A 17,929-nucleotide genomic window follows, 5' to 3' on the forward strand; every position below is an offset into this window, starting at 1 on the left:
GGAGGGGCGGCGCTCCGCGGCCCGCCCGCCGGCCGCAGTTACTAGGCAGCGCGGCACCGCCCACCCCCGCCGCCCGCCGGCCAATCCGGCGCGTCTGCTGCCCGGGCGCACGAGCCCCGGAGACACCAGTCCGAGCGCGACCCCACGGCTGGGGCCTGGCACCGAGCGCGCACCCGCACCGCCCGAGCGGGCCAATCAGCGGACCGGGCATGCGCAGCCCGCAGGCTCGCTCGCGCGCGGGGCCCTCACGCGTGAGGCGCCCCCCCCTCCGCCGCCACACGCCGCGCCGGTGCGCGCGCCCCTCCCCCACGCAGCCAGGCGCGCGCGTCAACTGTCGTCCCCCGCGACCGCGTCTGCTCCTGCCCCACCCCCAACGCCGGCGGCCCGGGGCTGGTGGGGGGCGGGGTGGGCCCCCCCAACACGGCCGCCGACGGTCCTCAGATCCCCCCGCTGTCCGTGCAGCACCCCCCACGGAGGGAGGGGGCGAGTCTCAAAATAAAAGCCCCGCTCGAGATGGCAACCGGGGCCGGGGTTGGGGGGGCGAGCGGGGATGAGGCGACGGGGACTCACCCGAGTGCAGCCGCCTCCAGGCAGCGCCGGGGCCGGGGGGGCGCCGAAGGGAAGCGAATGTGGGCCGCGCGCGCGCGAGCTGTGGCCGCGGCGGAGCAGCCTGGGGTTGAGACGGGCTGGCGAGCGGGCAGGAGGTGAGAGGGCGAGGGGGCCCGAGCGTCTCGGCCGAGCTCCTGTCACCGCCGCATGGCCGCCCTTGGCAGGGCCTCGCTCAGCGCCTAGATCCTCTCACAGGGGAACCGAGGGATAGGCCGGGGTAACCGCTGCAGGCGGGCGGCCACGGCTAGAGAGCGCGTGCGGGTAAGCGGGGGGGCGATCGGTGGCCCCTTTTCTCTGCTCTCCGAGCTTCTCTCTCTCACCCTCCTCCTCCTCTTTTTTTTTTTTTTTTTTTGTTCCTAGAAGGCGCGCTGCGCGTGCGCACCCGCAGCACCGCCCAGCGGGAGTTGTAGTCTCCTATTTGTCCCCACCAACGCGACGGCGAGGGACGCTGGACTACGACTCCCAGGAAGCCTCGCGCCGACCAGCCCGGAGCCAGAGGACGCGGCGAGCTCGGCGCCCGGCCCTCTCGGGCAAGGACTGTCAATGGAGGCGCGGGTGGTGGGAGCGAGGAACATGGCTGCACCTGGGGCCTGCGCGCCTGCCCGAGTGGGGGAGGGGAGCGGGGACGCAGGGATGAAAATCCAGGCCGAGTCGGCTCCCTTGCCAGGCTTCAGCCGGCCGCAGCCACGGTCCCGTGGCTCGCGCTCACTCTTGCATCCGAGATTCCCTGCAAATTGAGAGGCTGGAATACAGCAAAAGCCGGGGAGCCCCAGGCCGGCCTGCCGCCTTCCCTGCTCCGCTAAGGGACTTCCTCCGCCCTGCACCACCCTCCGGGACACAAAGAACTCCTGTTAGTTTTTAAAGCTTGCCTCGAGAGACTCTTGCCGCAACTTCGGACTGGGCGAAGGAAGGGCACCATTCTGTTTTTATTTACGCCTCCACCTCCAGGCTTTGCTCACTTTTCACTCGACGTGTAGAAGGAAACTTAAGACGGAAAAGCCATGGAGGGCGAGCAGAAAACGTGATTTGCAGCCCGTTTTGTTCTGTCAACCGCTAAGCAATTTTCCTCAAACCCCACCCCCCCGGTGTTTGGTTGTTTTTTTTTTTTTGGCATCTCAACTTTCATTAGCTCACGAATTTCGAAAATGATGATATTACTGTTCACCCCAAGTTAGAAGTTTAAAAAACTCGAGGCCATAAATTTTAGATGTTTATGTAAAAACAAAACCGGGTGATTATGTGATGTTTCTCCCTGCCGGAGATTGGGGCCACGCCGGCCATCCTCCCCCCACCCCCTCCTCCTCGGTAGGTGGCGACCACGGCGCTTTTTCCAGCCTTTGTCGCTCGCAAGAAAACTTTCCGAGCAGCTAGTCTTTTGATGTAGGGCCAAGACCTTTCCTTTGAATTTGGGTTCGCAGATTAGCCTTCCCCATCTTCTTCCGTAGACCGCACCCATAAAGCCTCATCTAGAATGTCCATGTTGGATTTCTTTTTAAACAGATGGAGAATTTAAAGATCCCTGCGAAGCAATCTGATTCCAGAAGACGTCTACATTTTCCCGATTTCCCCTGCAATCTTTTACTGTCATTTTGTCCTCGATTAATTCAATTAAGACTTTTTCTTTGTCAAGTTTCTGCACAGTGTTTAGTTTTTCATAAGAACAATTTTCTTTTTGCAGTCTTTCTTCATTAACATTTTGAAATATTTAAACTCCATCTTCCCAATACCAAGTACAACTGACATACTTAGGGATAAACATTAACTCTTGAGAAGCCTAAAATTCAGCTGGTAATAGCAACCACCCCAGGAGCTGCAAACTCAGCTGCTGTGAGCATCAGTTGAGGATGTTTTATGGAGGGATAGGAACCCTGAGGGCTTACCTGGTGGGTCAGAGGGCATAGAATCCTCCTGCAATGCAAGGGGGTCCAGGGTTTAATCCCTGGTTCGGGAAGATCCCCGGAGAAGGGAATGGCTACCCACTCCTATATTCCTGCCTGGAGAATTCCATGGACAGAAAAGTCTGGTGAGCTTCAGTTCATGGGATTGCAAGGAGTCCAACACGACTGAGGGACTAACACAACTTTTTTTTTTTTTTTGGTCTTGAACGGATTATTCGGAATACTGAGAAGTTGAAGACAGTGATGGGAGGATGCACTGGGTGTGGTGGAGTAATGGAGGAGCTTTGGAAGGGTGTTAGGAAGTAAGATGAGTTCATTTAGTCACGATTACCCTTGTCATTGGAGAAGGCAATGGCAACCCACTCCAGTACTCTTGCCTGGAAATCCCAGGGGCAGAGGAGCCTGGTGGGCTGCAGTCCATGGGGTCACTAAAAGTAGGAAACCACTGACTGACTTCACTTTCACTTTTCACTTTCATGCATTGGAGAAGGAAATGGTAACCCACTCCAGTGTTCTTGCAGGCAGAATCCCAGGGAGGGCAGAGCCTGGTGGGCTGCCGTCTATGGGGTCACACAGAGTCGGACACAACTGAAGCGACTTAGCAGCAGCAGCACCCTTGTCATTAAAAACTTATGTGGGAGATAGCCCCCCCTTTTCTGAAGTTAACAGTTCTGTGTGAAATTTTGCTGCTACTTCATGAACAACTCCAGCTTCCTTGAGGTTGAGGTTGAACTATCGAACTGGTCTTAAAACTTTAGGTGGCTTTGAATTGCCTCTGGACAGAAAGCTGGCCCGTTGGGGACAATGAACAATGTATAGAAGTCAACCTTTTTTCCCCGTGTACTGCTATTGGCAGGTTTAACCCTCAGATTGATACTTACAGTCGTAAATATCATACATGTTCAGTCTTAAGACCCGGCTCACCTTGGCTGTTACTGGTGCACTTGCTGTTGGTTAACCAGTTTTTCCCTCACCTCATTGGTACAAGTGCTATGTTAATGGTGATCAGAATTACATGCCACTTGAGATACCAACTCAGCACAGCCAGCTGTTTTCCAACACAAGATTATACTGCTTGGGTTGAGCAACAAATGAAAAATACAAAAACAAAATTGATTTGTATATTTCAGAATGATTTCTTATGGAATCCTCCTTTGTTCAAATAACACTCAACTTTTGTTTAGAATCACATTCAACATAACACGATGTGTGTACCAAGACTGAGACTGCAGTCTGACTGCACCATGCGGCACATTGGATCTTAGTTCCCCACCCAGAGATCAAACCTGTACCGCCTCCAGTGTAAGCTCAGAGTCCTAACCACTGAACTGCCAGGGAATTACCAGCTGGCAGAATCTTACAGGTTATTTCAAATTATTTCATATACATCTCTTTTTATGTTTAACCCACCATATGCAGTCCTGCAGGTGAGTGTCCAAAAACAGGACACTCCATTCTATTGCATACAGTAGCCCCTCCTTATCTATGAGGATAGTACTGAATTCTCTATATACTATCTTTTTTTCCTGTGTGTACACACCTATAATAAAGTTCTTTGTTTTGGGGGCGTTTTTTGGCCATGCATGAGGATCTTATTTCCCTGGCCAGTGGTTGAACCCAAGTTCCCTGCAGTGGAAGCACAGAATCTTAACCATTGGACCACCAGGTTAGTCCCTTATAGCAAAGTTTAATTTATAAATTATGCAGAGTGAGAGATTAATGGGCTTTCCAGGTGGCGCAGTGGTAAAGAATCCACCTACCAATGCAGGAGATGCAGGTTCAATCCCTGGCTTGGAAAGACACCCTGGAAAAGGAAGTGGCAACCCATTCCAGTATTCTTGCCTGGAAAATCCACGGACAGAGGAGCCTGGTGGGCTACAGTCCAGGGGATCGCAGAGAGTCGGACACAATTGAGCGAACATACACAAGAGGTTAATAATAACTAAGAACAATATAACAATATGTATTGCAATAAAAGTTACATGAATGTGGTGTCTCTCTCTAAATATCTTATTACACTATACTCACCCTTCTTATGATGAGGTGAGCTTCCAGGTATCACCAGAGCTAATCTGTTCTTCCGCGTTTTACGCCTTGGTGCCTCCTTTGCACTTTTATGAATAAAGGTTCTATTGGACATCTTCTTCCGGAAGAGCCCAGTTTCATCACAGTTGAAGACTCTCTTTGGATAACATCCTTTCTCCTTAATCAACTTCTTCACCTCCGCTGGAAACAGGGCAGCAGCTGCTTCCTCAGGAGGCACAGCCTGTCCAGTAATCTTTATATTTTTCAGTCCAAACCTATTCCTGAATCTGTACAGCCATCCCTTACTGGCAGTGAAGGGCTTGGTGTCACTCGTTTCAAGGGCTCCCTGGCTGAAGTCCTCATACAGGGTCAGTGCTTTCTGACGCAACACGTTGCTGTCAATAGGAACACGCTTTCTGTTCATGTCTTCCACCCACAAATCTAAAGCCTCTTCCATCTTAACTATGCACTCATCACGGACTGTGGCTGTAACTTTTGCAGTTCGGGGCGCAACAGCAAAACTAGCACGAATTTCTTTTTCCTTCTTCATAATTTCACGGATAGAAGATTCGTTCTTACCGTAGATCTTAGCAACCTCAGCATAAGATTTTTTTTCTTTCCTTACTAAGTCAAGAACTTTCACTTTTTCAATCAAAGGAAGCACTTTACGGCTTCTCTTTGGCATATCTGAACCACCAGCATCACTACTCTTGCGCTTTGGAGCCATTATTAAGTAAAATAAGGGTTAACTTGAGCACAAGCCCTGCTGATACCTCAGCAGTAGATCTGATAACCCAGGCAGCTACCAAGAGACTACCGGGCAGGATACGCTGGACAAAGAGATGATTCATGACCCTGGGCAGGACGGAGCAGGCGGGTGTGAAATTTAAAACTTATGAATTGTTTATTTCTGGAATTTTCCATCTGCAGCCAGCCCTCCATATCCGCGGGTTCTGCATCTGCGGATTCAACAAACCGTGGATGGAAAATATTCCAAAACAAACAAACAAAAAAATGCCAGAAACTTTCAAAAAAGCAGAACTTGCCTTTGCTGGGTGGGTGCCCAGCAACGATTTCCATAGCATTTACATTGTATTTACAATGATTTACATAGCATTTATACTGTATTAGGTATTATAAATCCAGAGATCATTAAAAGTACAAGGGAGGGTGTGTGTACGGCGTATGTGAATCCTACAGCCATTTTATATAAGGGACTTAAGCTTCTGCAGATTTTGGCACCTGGGGGTTTTGGGAAGGTGAGGGGGGTGGGCATCCCTGGAACCAATCACCCTTCTAGACCAAGGGATGGCTGTAATGTTTTCCAAATGCCTGTAACTGAAACCGTGGAAAGTGAAACCGCAGATAAGGGCGGGGAGGGGGGAGGGGGGGCTGCTGTCTGTGGGAGACAAAAGCCAAGTCAGAGGAGATTCAGAGATTCAGCCAGGCTAGAGATAGAACTAAACCGAGTGTGAGCTCTTTCACCAACTTAAATGCATCTTCACACAATCTCCAAGCACACACAGCCTTGTTAACTGCTTTTAAATAGCAAGTCACATGGCAATGTTGGAATGCCTTCACTAGTCCTGAAAAATCATCACCATCTTGGATTTTTAATACTGGTGTCAGGAATCTGCTTTGTCCATTATCACAGGACCCATCCCCCTATCAGCCACCTTTATGACAGAAATGCGCCTCCACCACTTGGTCAGGGTCACTGTGATTGAGTTTTTGTTTGATTTCTTTCTTTTTTTTTTTTTTGGTTTGTTTGCACAGCTTGCAGGATTTTAGCTCCCACACCAGAGACAGAACCCAAGCCCTGTCAGTGAAAGCTCCAAGTCCTAACCACTGGACTGCCAGGAAATTTCCTAGTGCTCCTTTTAAAAAGATGTTTGGTTGGAATCCAAACTGAATAATTAATCTTTTTGTGACCCTGTCCTATATTTTATATTGCCCCAAACCGTAACTCTAGCAAAAGCTGAGACACTCTTGACATAACCCATTTTTCAAAGTAGATTCCATCTTTTGATGAACATTAAACAGAGGTCTTTTTCCCTATAACTCTGCTTGATGCGGGACCAATAAATTTCAGGTCCAGTTTCTTGGGTGTTCTTTATGGTATCAGTTCAGTTTAGTCGCTCAGTCGAATCTGACTCTTTGCAACCCCACGGATTGAGCATACCAGGCTTCACTGTCCATCACCAACTCCCGGAGCTTGCTGAAACTCATGTCCATTGAGTCAGTGATGCCACCCAACCATCTAGTACTTTTAGAGAGAATGGGATGAAAAATATATATCTTGATTAAAATAATAGTTTGAGCTTTTAGATCTGGGTTTAGTTAGGAATTGCATGCCTTGTCCAGATCACATGGGTAGGGCCAAAATGACATCTTTAGCTTTTGCCTGGGTATCTGCCCTCTAACAGATAAATCCTTTGTTATTATAAGGATGCTTTTTTAAGGACTGTTTATAAAACACTATTTGTGAACAGCTTTTTGTTTGGACCATTTGAATATTACAACTGTGGAAACAGTATCTTTGACAGAACTCTTCCAAAGGTGGAAAAATAAATAAACCCGTTATGATTTATTCATAATAATTAATAATGTAGATGTGACCAAATAGACCTTCTAGCTCTTGCTATGCCTTTTTGTGCAAACATCTGGCCTGTGCTGTGAATCTAATATTCATGTAACACCAACTGAAATAAACAGTTTTATGTGTTGGTTTGGTGGTGAGGTGGTAAAGAATCTGCCTGCAACATAAGAGACCTAGGTTTGATCCCTGGGTTGAGAAGATATCCTGGAGAAGGGAACAGCAACCTACTCCAGTATTCTGGCCTGGAGAATTCCATGGAGAGATCTTGGCAGGTTACAGTCCATGGGGTTGCACAGAGTCGGACACGACTAAATGCCTTTCCCTTTCACTTACTTAGCTGGATTTAGATGAATGTTGGGTTTCCCTGGTGGCTCAGATGGTAAAGAATCTGCCTACAAAGCAGAAGACTTAAGTTCCAGAAGACCCCCTGGAGGAGGATCCAGAATTCTTCCCTGGAGAATCCTATGGAGAGAGAAGCCTGCCAGACTACACTCTATGGGGTCACACAGAGTTGTTCACGACTGAAGCAACTTAGCATGCATGCATGCAGATGAGTGTTATCTTCTATTTAGTTATTATGTGACTTTTGCTGTAATTGTTGTGTAACTTCTTTTTTAAAACATAAAATCACTATATTTTCCCTGCCCCCCTCAAGGATTTGGGGGAATCAGGCAATATGTAAATGAAAATACTTTATAAAATCTTAGTTAAGTGTTCTATAAATATTAAGTGGTATAATTTAGCATTCAAAGCAGTATTTTTAAATATCTTAAGAACAAAATGTCCATGTTTCTTTTGTAACTACTTAAGGATTTTTTTAATGCTTTTTATTCTAAGATTTAGGAAAATTTATTGACAGATACTTACACTTATCATTAGATATGATGAACACGAATTTGAGCAAAATCTGAGAGATAGCAAAGGACAGGGAAGCCTGGCATGCTGCAGTCCATGGGGTTACAAAGGGTTAGACACAACTGAGTGATTGAACAACAACACTTATTCAATTCAGTGAACCTGTAATCATATCTGACAGATCAGGTGATGCAACTAATGAAATAACTGGTATTATAAGCAGCACTTCCTTTTAGAATACTATCTCTGCCAGGAAGATTGTACTCAGAAACCTGTGAGTAAAAAATCCAATCAAATAAGTTATTTCTAAATAAAATGTATAATTGATAGCCTTGAAACGTATCATTTGTAAAATCAGTGTTGGATTCAATATTGAGAAAAAAATAGCCCCATTCTTTCCTTTTTCTATTTTTGTCTCAAATATCAGCTTCACATCTGGGTGCTTGATTCTTATCTTTGCATTTACCGGGCCTCTTTTTCTCGTGAATCAAAACAATCTTTTTAACCCCCTCCTGAACCTGTGTTTATTATAATTAGGGCAAATACAATGGGTAAGTTTTCGTCTAAGAATAAAGGGAGTTCTGAGGAAGGAAATGGCAACCTACTCCAGTATTCTTGCCTGGAAAATCCTATGGACAAAGCAGACTAGTGGGCTTCAGTCCATGGAGTCGCGAGAGTCAGGCACGGCTTAGCGACTAAACCGCCACCAAAGGGAGTTCTTCCCTGATGGACTAGTAGCTAAGACTCCCAACTCAGAGGCCCCAAGTTCAATCCTTGGTCAGGGAACTAAGATCCCACAAACCACAACTGAGAGTTTCCATGCCATGACTAAAGATCCCAGATGGAGCTACTAAGACTGAAGATCCCATGTGCTGCAATAAGACCCCACACAGCCAAATAAATAAAATAAAAATAAAAAAATATTAAAAGAAATCAAGAGTCAAAGGAAATTTATTAGCGGGGAAAGAAGAAGCCAAAAATGATACTGTTCAAATGTGAAGTTAGCCCATCATCAGTGGGTCAAGTACTGCTTTAAGCTGTTTCCCCAGCAATGGAATGGCACACCAACCATTGTCTCTCTTTCCCCAGAATCTAAGGAGAGAGGTTAGCCAGGCTTTGGGTTGTACCTGGGGTTTTTGACTTCCATTTTTTCCAGCAGACTGTGCAGTTCAATCCCAAATGAACTCAGACCGATCCCAAAGTGAGCAACAGCAAAGAGGCTGAGCACTGATTAAATTCTGGAAAGACTGAGACAAGGTTTCCGTCCTTCAGAAATGTATAATAAGGGGAAATACTCACTGAGCGTTCCCTCCATGCCACATGCTGTGCTCAGCACTTGAGATTACCTCATTACACTGACAACTACCCCCTGTGGTAGGTGCTTAGAACTTCCTCATATGCTAAAAAAGGCTCAGAAAGGTTAAATTACTTGGTTAATGATATACAGATGGCAAAATCCAGATTCTAAGCTAAATCAGCATGTCTCCAAGTCTGGATTCTCCACTATTGATGTCTTTGCAGGCTAAGAGTCATCTCAGCTGGGCTGATGTGATAAACGAATCAAATGCAAGGTACACTCAGATAAACACACTGAGACAGTACGAGATGGCTGGTGATAAAGCGAGCACCTTTATTTCATTTTTGGCTGCTCCTATAGGCCGGCCATGCGGGAGCTTAGTTCCCTGACCGGGGATTGAACCCTGGGCCACTGCAGTGGAAGCTCAGAGTCTTAATCACTGGACTGGCAGGGAAGCCCTGAAAGCAGGCAATTTTAAATGGAAGAGGTAGCGTTTGCAATGAATATTAAAAGATGCGTGGAGAGGGAAATGGCAACCCACTCCAGTATTCTTATCTGGGAAAGCCCATGCACAGAGGAGCCTGGCGGGCTGCAGTCCATGGAGTTATATGACTGAGGATGCATGCATGAGGGTGGAGGGAGATAGGTTGGTAGCAATAAACTGGTAGAACTGAAAAAAAAAAAAGATGGCTACTTTCCTGGCAGTCTAGTGGCTCCACCCTCCCAATGCAGGGAGTAGGGGGTTCGATTTCTGGTCAGGGAACTAAGATCCCACATGAAGCAACTAAGAGTTCCCGTGCTGCAACTAAAGATTCTGCATGCCACAACAAAGACCTGGTACAGCCAGATAAATAAATACTTTAAAAAAACAATAATTAAAATAAACACATATATCTCAAAAAAAGAATTTAAAAAAATAATAACAATTTTTTTTAATTGAGAAGAAACTCTCTTAGGTTTCTGTGAAATAAAATCCATGCTTTACGGCAAAACAAGAAAAATGTAAACAGAAAAACTCTTCTCTCCCTTCCTCCTTCTCTGACCTCCTCTCTCTGCCCCCCCCAACCCCGCGCATCTGTTGTATCTGCATTTTGCATCGACCACACCTCCCGCATCCCCAACATGCTCAACCACAAAAAGCAACCTTCTGTCAGCATCAACAAGACAACTCCTTAAAAGATATCGTTCCTGAGGGATGGGTGGGAGTTTGGCTTAGTAGCTGCAAACTATTACATCAATACATAGGATGGCTAAACACCAAGGTCCTACTGTATAGCACAGGGAACTATATTCAATATCCTGTGATAAACCAGAATGGAAAAGAACATGAAAAAGGATGTACCTAAATGTATAATGAAATCACTCTGCTGTACAGCAGAAATTAACACATTACAAATCAACTATGCTTTAATAAAATCAGTTTTAAAAATCATACATCATTTGATGTACATTAATGAAATGTGCCAGAAAACTTCCTTAACTGTGCCTTGACTTCTAACAGGCAGACAGATCTCAGAGTTTTCTGAGATGCTCTTCCTGGGTTATAATCCTCAAATTTGGTTCGAATAAGTTTTCCATTTCTTTCTTAGATTGACTGCTTAAGTTTTCATTGACACTTCCCATACCTCTCATCAGAGGCATCCTGGGGGGTGGGGCAGGCAGGGAAACCTATAGTGGTATATTTGTTGTTGTTATTCAGCTGCTAAGGCATGTCCAACTCTTTTGCGACCCCATGGACTGTAGCCTGCCAGGTTCCTCTGTCCATGGGATTTCCCAAGCAAGAATACCAGAGAGGGTTGCCATTTCCTCCTCCAGGGGATCTTCCTGACCCAGGGATCAAACCTATATCTTCCGCGTCTCCTGCATTCCAGGCGGATTCTTTACCCTCTGAGCCATCAAGGAAGCCCGCATGGAATACTATTCATTCTTTAAAAAGGAGAGTCTGCAGCATGCAACAACATGGATGAAACTTGAGAACATTATGCTAAGTGAAATCAGCCAGTCACAGAAAGACAAATTCAGCTCTTTCACTAATGTGAGATATCTAAAATAGTGAGACTCGTGGACTCAGAGAGTAGAAGGGTGGTTGTCAGGGGCTGAGGAAAAGGAGAAATGGGCAGATAGTAATCAGCAGGGATACAGTTCATTAAGCAAGGTGAACAGGTTCTAGAATTCTGCTGTAAATTACCTGTAGCCAACTAGAATATGCACTTGAAACTTTAACAGCACAGCTCTCACGTCACAAATTCTTACCACAATAAAAACTTTAAATGATTTTTTAAATATAAAAGAAAAATATCCACGCACCTAAAATTTTGATCCATATTGTGTATTATTGTGTTTACTCCCCAGATAGCACCATTATACATACGCAGTGTGAAAATACCCATTTCCGCCACATCTGCCCACACTCAGTGAAAAGTAAAGATTTTTTAGTGGTTCTAATGTGCACATTGTGAACGAAGTTGGGCATCTTTTCATATTTTTACTATCCATTTGCAATTATGTTTTTGCAAACTAATCATTTGCATTTCACAATTAGGTCCTTTGGTCTCTTTTTTTCCCCTTTATTTCTTGCATGAGTGCTTTATTTATTTTTAATTGAGGTACGGTTGATTTACAACCTTGTGTTAGTTTCAGGCATACAGCAAAGTGGTTCAAATATAGACATTATATAGATATATAAATAAAATGTCTATTATTTTTCAAATTCTTTTCCCTTATAGGTTTTACAAAATATAGAGTTCCCCTGTGCCATAGGGAATTGTTCCCTGTCCTTGTTAATTATCTATTTTATACACAATATTGTATATATATTCATTCCAAACTCCTAATTTATCCCTCCCCCTTCCTTAACTACTTTTCTAAATGAAAGCAAATTTTGTGTTTAAGAGGTTACAAATATTTCCTCAGTTTGTTTTTGTGACCTTTTTTTGTGTGTTGCTGTTGTACTGAGAAGTTTCATTTTTACGTGGTCCGAGTTATCCATTTTCCCCCCATGTCTTTGGTGTTAACCAACGGTAAGAAAATTCTCGCCCACACCAAGAGAGAAGAGAGAGAAAGAGGGGTGAGGGGAGGGAGAGAGCTGCCTGTATACACAAACACCCACATATTCTCCCCACAGCAAGATCTCTGTATTTCTATCTATCATCTTCATCCTCCTTTGCTTGGCCTGCCTGGGGCTTTCCAGTTCACCGCCCCATTTAAGGCTCTTCCTCTGGGTCCCCGCGGGTCCAGGTGGGGCGCGCGGACCGTCCTCGCCTGGGACCGCTTCCTGGGCTCCCAGACCCCGAAGGCTTCACTTCCCTCGCAGCCCCGGACCATCGTTTTCCAGGCGCGCGGCCGAGGAGACCTGCTGTTCCCCTCCGCTAGCACCACCGGCTGACCGGCTTCATCGGTGGCCCGCAGCGCGCTGAATCCGAGCATCCGTGCCAATCCCGGAAGCACGTGGCCGAAGGAACTGTTTCCTAGGGTACTTCGGTCCTGAATGCGGAGGCGGAAGAAAGGGCCGAGGGTACCGCTAAACCGTGCCGCAATCTCTCCGGCCGCTGCCAATCAGCGGGGAAATCCCCAGCCTGGCAGGGATTTCCCTTTCCGTACAGTTTGCAGGCAGAACATAAATAGCTTAGAACAAAAGCGCCTTTGGTCCATCACACGTTTCTGCTCCTCATTATAAACTGTGACTAGGTGAATAAGTATTCTGGCTTTTCTAGTTCAGTCTGCGCGAGCTTGTTTAGCGTGGGTTCGCCTCCTTAATCCTCATCCGAATCCTGTTCACAGACAAACAGCATCATTACCTAAACAGTGAGAAAGATTTCCCTTTGACATGTCCTTTCAGTCTTTATAAGTAGCTGAAGAGTAAGTTTCAGTTTAATATGGATTTCAGTTTTGTTTTATTGTAGTAAAATAGATATGTATAACATAAAATCTACCATTGAAATCACTTTAAGTGTACAATTCAGTGGTATTACATGCATTCCTCATGTTGTATAACCATCACCCTATTTCCAGAACTTTTGTCATCATCCCAAAAAGCTCCTAGTAAACTCTATTCTGTCTCTTTGACTTTGCTTATTGTATTTTTCTATATATTTATTTTTACTTATTTATTTGGTGGCACTGGGTCTTAGTTGCAGCTTGTGGGATCGAGTTCCCCATCCAGGGATCAAACCTGGGCTCTCTGCATCGGGAACACACTATCATAGCCACTAGGCCACCAGAAAAGTCACTGGACTTGCCTACTTTGGATACCTCTTCAGAGTGGAATCATACAACACTTGTCCTTCTGTGACTGGCTTCAATCAACGTATTTTTAAGATTACATGTTATATGCATCAGAAATCCATCCTTTTTATGGCTGAATAATATTCCATTGTATGTATATACTGTGTTTGCTGTATCTATTCATCGGCTAGATCGTTGCCATCTATTGTAATGCTCAAAATTCTCCAAGCCAGGCTTCAGCAATACGTGAACTGTGAACTTCCTGATGTTCAAGCTGGATTTAGAAAAGGCAGAAGAACCAGAGATCAAATTGCCAACACCCTTTGGATCATCGAAAAAACAAGAGAGTTCCAGAAAAGCATCTATTTCTGCTTTATTGACTATGCCAAAGCCTTAGACTGTGTGGATCACAATAAACTGTGGAAAATTCTGAAAGAGATGGAAATACCAGACCACCTGACCTGCTTCCTGAGAAACCTATATGCAGGTCAGGAAGCAACAGTTAGAACTGGACATGGAACAACAGACTGGTTCCAAATAGGAAAAGGAGTACGTCAAGGCCGTATATTGTCACCCTGCTTATTTAACTTCTATGCAGAGTACATCATGAGAAACGCTGGGCTGGAAGAAACACAAGCTGGAATCAAGATTGCCAGAGAAATATCAATAACCTCAGATATGCAGATGACACCACCCTTATGGCAGAATTGAAGAGGAACTAAAGAGCCTCTTGATGAAACTGAAAAAGGAGAGTGAAAAAGTTGGCTTAAAGCTCAACATTCAGAAAACTAAGATCATGGTGTCTGGTCCCATCACTTCATGGCAAATAGATGGGGAAACTGTGGAAACAGTGTCAGACTTTATTTTGGGGGCTACAAAATCACTGAAGATGGTGACCGCAGCCATGAAATTAAAAGGCGCTTACTCCTTGGAAGAAAAGTTATGACCAACCTAGAGAGCATATTCAAAAGCAGAGACATTACTTTGCCAACAAAAGTCCATCTAGTCAAGGCTATGGTCTTTCCAGTAGTCATGTATGGATGTGAGGGGTGGACTATAAAGAAAGCTGAATGCTGAAGAATTGATGCTTTTGAACTGTGGTGTTGGAGAAGACTCTTGAGAGTCCCTTGGACTGCAAGGAGAGCCAACCAATCCATCCTAAAGGAGATCAGTCCTGAGTGTTCATTGGAAGGACTGATGTTGAAGCTGTAACTCCAATACTTTGGCCACCTGATGCAAAGAGCTAACTCATTTGAAAAGACCCTGATGCTGGGAAAGATTGAAGGTGGAAGGAGAAGGGGATGACAGAGGATGAGATGGTTGAATGGCATTACCAGCTCAATGGACATGCATTTGGGTAAGCTCCAGAAGTTGGTAATGCACAGGGAGGACTGGTGTGATGCAGTCCATGGGGCTGCAAAGAGTCAGACATGACTGAGCGACTGAACTGAACTGAACTGAACTGATTGGCTATGGGCTGCAGTCCATGGGGTTACATGACTGAGCATGTGTGCATGAGGGTGGAGGGAGATGGGTTAGTAGTAATAAACTGGTAGAACTAAAAGAACAATAATAATGCTGCTATGGACATTCATGTGCAAGTATCTGTTTGAGTCCTTTTTTTCATTTTTTTTTAGACATAAACCTATAAGAGGAATTGTCCAGTCATATAGTACTTCTGTTTAACTTTATGAGGAATCATCAAACTGTTTTCCATAGAGACTGCCCCATTTTACATTCCCACTTAACAATAATTGGAGGGTTCCAATTTTTCCACATCCACGCTACCACTTGCAGTTTTCTTTTTTTATTAGTGTGTATGTCTGTGTTTGTCAGCTTTTAATACTAGTTATACTAGTGGGTGTGGGGGCTTCTCAGGTGGCACAGTGGTAAAGAATCTGCCAAACAGGAGACATGGGTTCAATCTCTGAGTTGGGCAGATCCCCTGGAGGAGGAAATGGCAACCCTCTCCAGTATTCCTGCCTAGGAAATCCCATGGACAGAGGAGCCTGGCAGGGTACAGTCCATGGGATCACAAACAGTTGGACACGACTTAGCAACTAAACAAAAACAAATACACTAAGTCACCACCACCACCAGTGATTATGAAGTGGTATCTCATTGTGCTTGTTTAGATTTGTATTTCCCTAATGATGAATGAAGTTGTGCATCTTTTTAAGTGCTTATTGGCCATTTTTTAATCACTGGAGAAATTGAGTCCTTGGTCGATTTTTTTTATTATTATTTATTTACTTTTAGCTGCGCTGGGTCTTCACTGCTGCTTGGGGCTTTCTCTGGTTGTGGTGAATGGGGGCTATTCTTCATTGCAGTACCCAGGCTTCTCATTGTGTGGCTTCTCTTGTTGCAGAGCACGGGCTCGAGACTCTTGGGCCTCAGCAGCTGCGGCACATGGGCTCAGCCATGGTGTAGGGCTTGGTTGCTCCATGGCCTGCGGGATCTTCCCGGACCAGGGATCAAAGCGATGTCTCCTGCACTGGCAGGCGGATTCTTATTCACCATACCACCAGGGCAGTCCAGGCCATTTTTCAATGAGGCTGTCTGTTTTGTCCTTGAGGTGTGGTAGTAGTTCTTTATATATTCTGGATATCAGTCTCTCATCAGATTTATTTATGCAAATATTTTCTCCCATTCTGTGTGTTGCCTCTTCACTCTTTTTTTAAAAAAAGTTTTTATTGGGATATAGTTGATTTACAATGTTGTGTTAGTTTCCAGTACACAGCACAGTGAAGCAGTTATACATATATGTACTCCTTTTTAGATTCTTTTCTCATACAGGTCATTACACTGTATTGAGCAGAGTTCCTTGTGCTGTACAGCAAGTTTTTAATAGTCACCTATTTTATATTGGTTTGGTCAAAAGTTCGTTCAAGTTCCATAACATCTTACTGGAAAACCAAAACGAACTTTTTGGCCAGCACAATATATAGTAGTGTGTATATTCCACTCCCAACATCCCAACTTATTCCTTTGCCCTCTTCAATAATGAAATAACATGTACTTTGATGCACAAAATTTTAATTTTGATGAAGTCTAATTCACCTACTTATTTACTTGCCAGTGCTTTTGGTATCATATTTAAGAAACCATTGCTAAATTTCAGGCCATGAAGATATTCCCATTTTCTTGGAACACTGTCATAGTTTTAGCTCTTACATTTAGGTCTGATCCATCATGAGTTAATTTTTGTATGTGGTTCAGGGTAAAGGTCTAATTTCATTCTTATGCATATGGATATTTAGTTTCCAGTTTCCCAGCACCATTCATTTTTCAAAAAGACTGCCTTTTCCCTATGGAATAGCCTTGGGTTTATTTCTGGGCTTTCTCTTCTGTTCTGTTCCATTGGTCTAAATGTCTGTCTTGCCATTGTCACTGCTTTGATTACTGTGGCTTTGTAATAAGGTCTGAAACTCAGAAGTGTGCACCCTTCAACTTTTCTTTGTTGACCAGTTTCTGATTTCCAGAGAAAAGCCGAAACCAGAAATAAATAAAAATCATAAAAAATTAGTGAATGGAGTCATGACGTGCACATACTGCTTTGTATTCTTTTTCTCTCTCAATATTGTGAGATTCACCCACGTTGTTCTAAGCAGCAATTCTTTGTTTCATCATAGCTTGATGATAGGTGTTTTTTGCTGTTTGTTTTGCTTTTCTGGCCATGCCTCATGGCACTCGGGATCTTAGTTCCCTGACCTGGGATCAAACTGGTGCCCCCTGCAGTGGGAGCTTGGAGTCTTAACCCCTGGACCACCGAGGAAGTCCAAATAGGTTTAATTCTTATAAAAACATAAAGCAAAAAAAAAAAAAACATAAAGCAAAATATTGGTACTAATTTCTAAATTGCATTGTTCTGGGTGGGACCATGTATTAAGAGTAAAACAGCTCAGTTTTTTCTGTTTCACCAATGAATTGGAAAGCAAGAGAAAACAAGTAACACTCAGCCCCAAATTAAAGGTTAAGTTTGTTTTCAAGTAAAGTGAAATGATCTCTGAGCTATTTCCTGACATATTGCAGACAGACATAGGAAATGAAAGATATTTTGTTTTCTTTAGAACTCAGACTAAGAAAGTCCACTCTCTCAAAATCAAGTTTCAGCAAATGAAATGGACAAAAACTTCTTCATAACAAAATATCTGCACATTTACTATATTTCAATGTTGTTCAAGGCCCCAGAAAAGCCCTTAAATGAATGAACTGATAGGAAAAGTTATGTTTGGCCCTTTACATGTGTGATAGCCACATATTCCAAATTCAGATTCTAGCAAAAATGCAAACAGTGCCGGCATAAACCTAGTTAATAAACCAACCAGATTTTCTTCTAATACAATACAAAACACAGCTGTGACTGTAAGCCTACTAAAGAACTGCAAATCCATTAGTCCAAGCAATCCCACAGATCCATAG

General features: G+C 44.3%; 1 protein-coding gene and 1 long non-coding RNA gene across 13 annotated transcripts in view; one reads left to right on the plus strand and one right to left on the minus strand.

Moving 5' to 3' along the window:
• Window positions 1-5,347, minus strand: part of GTF2I (general transcription factor IIi) — an 86,657-nt gene extending 81,310 nt beyond the window's left edge. For 6 of the 12 annotated variants that reach the window (XM_069570980.1, XM_069570977.1, XM_069570979.1 and 3 more), the window contains exon 1: window positions 4,536-5,347. In XM_069570980.1, coding sequence (XP_069427081.1) covers window positions 4,536-5,259 — 724 coding nt within the window. In that variant the 5' untranslated portion in view covers window positions 5,260-5,347. Of the gene's footprint in view, window positions 1-570; window positions 1,022-4,535 lie in introns of those variants that run through there. The other 6 variants (XM_069570990.1, XM_069570983.1, XM_069570981.1 and 3 more) reach the window with 4 other exon arrangements.
• LOC138429454 (uncharacterized) lies at window positions 122-2,238 on the plus strand. Its single transcript, XR_011252805.1, has 2 exons — window positions 122-870; window positions 970-2,238. It is a non-coding gene; the product is annotated as an uncharacterized lncRNA (long non-coding RNA).
• Window positions 5,348-17,929: the final 12,582 nt, after the last annotated feature.

The sequence above is a fragment of the Ovis canadensis genome, chromosome 24 (genome assembly GCF_042477335.2).
Source record: "Ovis canadensis isolate MfBH-ARS-UI-01 breed Bighorn chromosome 24, ARS-UI_OviCan_v2, whole genome shotgun sequence".
Taxonomy (NCBI): domain Eukaryota; kingdom Metazoa; phylum Chordata; class Mammalia; order Artiodactyla; family Bovidae; genus Ovis; species Ovis canadensis.